General features: G+C 45.2%; 1 protein-coding gene across 1 annotated transcript in view; it reads left to right on the plus strand.

Moving 5' to 3' along the window:
- Positions 1-5,273: 5,273 nt before the first annotated feature.
- akirin2 (akirin 2) overlaps positions 5,274-6,000 on the plus strand; it is a 22,806-nt gene continuing 22,079 nt past the window's right edge. The window contains exon 1 of the mRNA XM_043686883.1: positions 5,274-5,974. Coding sequence (XP_043542818.1) covers positions 5,800-5,974 — 175 coding nt within the window. The 5' untranslated portion in view covers positions 5,274-5,799. The remainder of the gene's footprint in view (positions 5,975-6,000) is intronic.

Raw genomic sequence — 6,000 nt, forward strand, 5'->3', positions numbered from 1 at the left:
ACGGGGAAGGGAAATCTTCAAAGCTTCATTGAGATTGTTTAGATCAATGCTTACTGTTTTCTAGTGTTTTTTCACTATTATCATGCTGCTAATCTAGTCTGGAGGAGTTGTCACTTTCTTGATTAATTCCATTCTATCCATCTACTTTATAGAACATAGAACATAGAAGAATACAGCGCAGTACAGGCCCTTTGGCCCTCGATGTTGCGCCGATCCAAGCCCACCTAACCTATACTAACCCACTATCCTCCATATACCTATCCAATGCCCGCTTAAATGCCCATAAAGAGGGAGAGTCCACCACTGCTACTGGCAGGGCATTCCATGAACTTACGACTCACTGAGTGAAGAACCTACCCCTAACTTCAGTCCTATATCTACCCCACTTAATTTAAAGCTATGCCCCCTTGTAATACCCGACTCCATACACGGGAAAAGGTTCACACTGTCAACCCTATCTAACCCCCTAATCATCTTGTACACCTCAATCAAGTCACCCCTAAACCTTCTTTTCTCTAATGAAAACAGCCCCAAGTGTCTCAGTCTATCCTCATACGATCTTCCTTCCATACCAGGCAACATCCTGGTAAACCTCCTCTGCACCCGTTCCAGTGCCTCCACATCCTTCCTATAGTATGGCAACCAAAACTGCACACAATATTCCAGATGCGGCCGCACCAGAGTCTTATACAACTGCATCATGACCTCAGGACTCCGGAACTCAATTCCTCTACCAATAAAAGCCAGTACGCCATATGCCTTCCTCACCGCACTATTTACCTGGGTGGCAACTTTCAGAGATCTGTGTACATGGACACCAAGATCCCTCTGCTCATCCACACTACCAAGTATCCGACCATTAGCCCAGTACCCCATCTAAAGGCATCGAGAGCATTGATACATACCACATGCTCCTTCTCCAAGGACACCCTGCTTTATCCTCAATCATAGAATAGCCTTTATCCTCAATCATAGAATAGAATCCCAACAGTGTGGCATGAGAGAATTGACCCATCAAACCCCACCAACCATCCAAAGAGCATCCCACCTGGAGCACTCCATCCTTGTACCACTGCATTTCCCATGGCTGATCCACCTATTCTGCACAATCCTGGACACTGTGGACAATTTCGCACAAATGACCCACCTAACCCACAAATATTTGAACTGTGCAAGGAAACCAGAGCACCTGGAGGGGGCCCACACAATCATAGGGGAATGTGCAAACTCCACACTGGCTGTTGACCAAGGCTGGACTCCAATTTAAATCAAAACAGATGATCCCTGTGCATTGTCACATTGCTGTTTATTGGAGACATATTGCCCAGAGAGACATCTTGAGATTCAGAAAGAGACAATATAAATTCAGTCAACTCCTGCCGAGTTAATGTGATTAACAACAACATCAGTACTCCAACAGTGTCATCAGACCTCGTACCTACTCTATCATTTACGATTTTGAAACCATGGGAAGTTTGTTACCAGCTTCGATGACAGCCATAATGCTCTGACCACTTTGAGCCACTGCAAGCCCCTCATCATCCTCCTTCGTCACCTTTTCAAAGAATTCAATAAGGTTTGTGAGGCACGACCTTCCCTTCACAAAACCATGCTGACTATCCTTGATCACATTATTCCTATCCAGATGTGCATAAATCCTATCCCTTACAATTCTCTCTAAGACTTTGCCCACAACAGAAGTGAGACTCACCGGCCTATAGTTACTAGGGCTATCCCTACTCCCCTTTTTGAACAAGGGAACCACATTTGCTATCCTCCAGTCTTCTGGGACTACTCCTGTAGACAAAGAGGACATAAAAATCAAGGCCAATGGCTCTGCAATCTCCTCCCTTGCTTCCCAGAGAATCCTAGGATAAATGCCATCAGGCCCAGGGGACTTATCTATTTTCACCTTTTCCAGGATTTCCAACACCTCTTCTCTACATACCTCAAGGCCATCCATTCTACTTATTTGTGCCTCAGTATTCTCATCGACAACAATGCCCTGTTCCTGAGTGAATACTGAAGAAAAGTATTCATTCAGTGTCTCCCCAATCTCTTCCGCCTCCACACGCAACTTCCCCCTACTATCCTTGACTGGACCTATTCCTACCCTAGTCATTCTTTTATTCCTAACATACCTATAGAAAGCCTTAGGGTTTTCCCTAATCCTATCTACTAAGGACCTTTCATGTCCCCTCCTTGCTGCTTTTAGCTCTCTCTTCAGGTCCTTCCTGGCTACCCTATAACTCTCAATCGCCCCAATTGAACCTTCACGTCTCATCTTGAGATAGGCCGCCCTCTTTCATTTAACAAGGGATTCCAATTCCTTATTAAACCACGGCTCCCTCGCACGACCCTTTCCTACCTGCCTGACCGGTACATAATTATCAAGGACACTCAATAGTTGCCCCTTGAACAAGTTCCACATATCATTTACACTCTTGTCTTGGAGTCTACTTTTCCAAGCCACACATCCTAAGTCATGCCTCACCGCATCATAATTTCCCTTACCCCAGCTATAATTCTTGCCCTGTAGTACACACTTATCCCTCTCCATCACGAGTGTAAAAATCACCGAATTATGGTCACTATCCCCAAAGTGCTCACCTACCTTTAATTCTAACACCTGGCCTGGTTCGTTACCCAGAACCAAATCCAGTATGGCCTCACCTCTTGTTGGCCTGTCTACATATTGTGTCAGGAAGCTCTCCTGCACACATTGAACAAACACTGACCCATCTAACGAACTTGAGCTATAGCTTTCCCAATCAATATCAGGAAAGTTAAAGTCCCCCATAACAACCACCCTATTACTGTCACTCATCTCCTGAATCACCTTCCCTATCCTTTCTTCAATGATTCTAGGACTATTAGGAGGCCTGTCAGGTTGCCTGTCTTGCCTTTCAGGTTGAATCTGAGGACAGTTGAGCTCACCTCAGCAGTCACTGAGGTTTTCTCACATCTGTGCCAGTTGCAGAGGGATTGGTACTCACCAGATCAGCCACAAAAGATGTTCAATCAAGAAGTCACATAAAGATGGGTACAGATTTTCATTTCCTGTGATGGATGGATACCATCATCTTCAAGCACTCCTCCAGTGATAGATAGGTCTCCCAACCAGCACATTTTTTGATATATTTGCACTTGCCTCCAGTATTGGCATTTGTGCCTTTTACTATGTGCACAAGAGAATATTGTCTCTTGCCTTAAGACTTTTTACTACTCTTACATAGCATCCAATTAGATCCATGCTAGCACAGTCGCTCAGTGGTTAGATCTGCTGCCTCACAGCACCATGGTCCTGGGTTCGATTCCTGCCTGTCTGTGTGGAGTTTGCACATTCTCCCTGTGTCTGTGTGGGTTTCCTCTGGGTGCTCTGGTTTCCTCCCATACTCCAAAGATGTGCAGGTCAGGTGAATTGGCCATGCTAAATTGCCCAGAGTGTTAGGCCCTTTAGTCAGGGATAAATATAGGGTAGGGGAATGGGTTTGGGTGGGTTCCTCTTCGGAGGGACAGTGTGAACTTGTTGGGCCGAAGGGCCTGTTTCCACACTGTAGAGAATCTAATCTAATCTATGGATGTGAAGGTAATGGAAAAAGCCACTGCAGAGTGTAACCAGAATTTAGTGCAACTAGTAGCTGAAGGCTGTCTGATGAACCAGAAATTAAACAAATAAAATTGAAGATGTCCAAAGTCAAATACACAGGGCAAGTTCTGTTGCACTAGTTACATTAAGTAACAACTGTCGCAGATTTACAGTTGAGAAAGCAGTGCAACGATTTGATGGATTCACAGATTATTTAGCAGTGCTCTTAGCTAACTTGTCATCAGCTCAAGCTCACTGCTAAGGACCTGAGGTGGTATTGGGGCGCAGCACAAGGAGCAGCTTTCACTAAACCCAAACAACTATGAACAACAATGCCAGTGCTGAGGTACTATGACATCAATGATGAAGTCATCTGGTAGTCTGATTGCTGGCAAAGCTGGCATTTTTTTACCCTTTCCTAATTGCCCTTGAAGTGAAGGACTTGTAAGTGCATTTTAGAAAGCTGATAGGAGCCAACCACATTGCTGTTGATCTGGAATCACATATAAGCCAGATCATATAAAACAGTGGATTTCCTTCCCTAAATGACATTAGTGAACTAGGTTTTATATGGTAATTTCATGGACACAATCACTTTCAAACCCAAATTTTATTAACAGAATTCAATGAGCTGCTATGGCGTGATTTCAACCCAGAACTCTGAAACAATATCCGAGGCCTCTAGATTATTAACAATAGGAATATTTGGCAGACATTGTATCTTTCTATGAGGCTGTAAAGCAGCAAGATCATGTCATGTGACACTGCAAAACCATATCTGGCATTCAGCATACTGTCTTATTTCTAAGGAAGGGTCATTGGGCTCAAAAGTTAACTCTGATGTCTCTCCATAGATGCTGCCAGACCTGAGTTTTTTCAGCAATTTCTGTTTTTGTTTCTGATTTCCAGCATTTGCAGTTCTTTAACCCTTTATTCTATGTGCTCTCTCTTGCCCTTAGCCTTTCTGCACCTCTCTCCTCCAGATATCTGAACATGGCACTCTTTCTTTTGCTCGTGCTTTGCAACGTACGAGCTGGTTGTTTATATGAAAGTCTCTACAAAAATGCAAAATTGTTGATCAAAAATTCAATGCTGATTAATGTGGCAAAAAAGCGAAATTAATCACTTCATCTTTAAAAAAATTGTTCTTCATGTTTTGGTAGTTTGCAAAACCACCAACCTGTAATCTCTCATTTGTAGTACTTAATATATCAATTTTTTTTAGAAAAGTAAATAAAAACCCATATTTCCAAAATAAAAATGTTCATATTTTTCATTTATCGGGTGCAGAAAGGCATTTGCTCCCTCCCCCACCCTCAAAATTCCCACTGAAAAAGGAGAAACCATACCTTGCGAGTTATTTTAAAAATGTTAATTTGTAATTAAATTTAAACCAAACAGGGGAACGAGGAAGGAATACACCATTTGTGAAGCACATATTGTAAAACAGAAATATGAAAGCTCATTTCCTTATTTTTTTTCAAAAAAGAAACTTATGGGACTTCCTAGTAGGTTACACCAATTGGTGCTGTGAGTACTCTCATTGATCACAGCATCTTGTTACTGCTTGAATGTACCAATGGGGGATTTAAATGCAACAGCTGGGAGGCGCGCATCCCGCGGTTCACGCTGGGGGTTGTAGTTCCGCTTCCTGTCAATAATGTGCTGAAGGGTGGAGGTGTGGACTACAACTCCCGGCAGGTGGCGCGGACCGGCTGACGTCTGCGCAGTGACGCGTAGGGGCTGGCGTTGTTTATTGTGGCCGGGGACGCCATCACGGTACAAGGAGCCTTAGTGGGTGCAGCAGCAGCAGCAGGAGGAGCTGGGAGTGGGGGGGGAGAGAGAGATCATCCATCGCCATCCGCTCCGCTGCTGGTCGATATTGACTCGGCCGTTGCTGCAACACAACCGCGGCGAGTGGCGCTATCAACCCGGGTGGATATTGGAGCGGAGAGGTTGTTGTTATTTGGTGGCGGTGGTTGGGGAGGAAGAAGGAGAGACATCAACCGTTTTCCGGCCGAGGGAGGTTTTGTTTTAATATTTCACAAGGAATCGATAAACCGGCTTTTTCCACCACCTCTTCCGTGAATAGAAACCGGCGACTTTGTGCGGCCGCTCGTCCTTCGTTCCTGCTTTCTCTCTCTGTGTGTGTGTGTCTCTCTCGCCCCCTCCCCCCGTTCCCACTCCGGGCGGACACACACTCAGTCGCCATGGCCTGCGGAGCCACTCTCAAAAGGACTATCGATTTCGATCCCCTGCTCAGCCCCTCGTCACAGTCCCCGAAGAGGAGGCGCTGCACCCCGCTCAACTCGGCCGCTTCCCCGCAGAAATACCTGAAAATGGAGCCGTCACCCTTCCGGGAGGTCACCCCCCACCTCACCACAGGTCAGTCAGTGTCAGGGCCGGGGGTG

Source organism: Chiloscyllium plagiosum, chromosome 3 (genome assembly GCF_004010195.1).
Source record: "Chiloscyllium plagiosum isolate BGI_BamShark_2017 chromosome 3, ASM401019v2, whole genome shotgun sequence".
NCBI lineage: Eukaryota > Metazoa > Chordata > Chondrichthyes > Orectolobiformes > Hemiscylliidae > Chiloscyllium > Chiloscyllium plagiosum.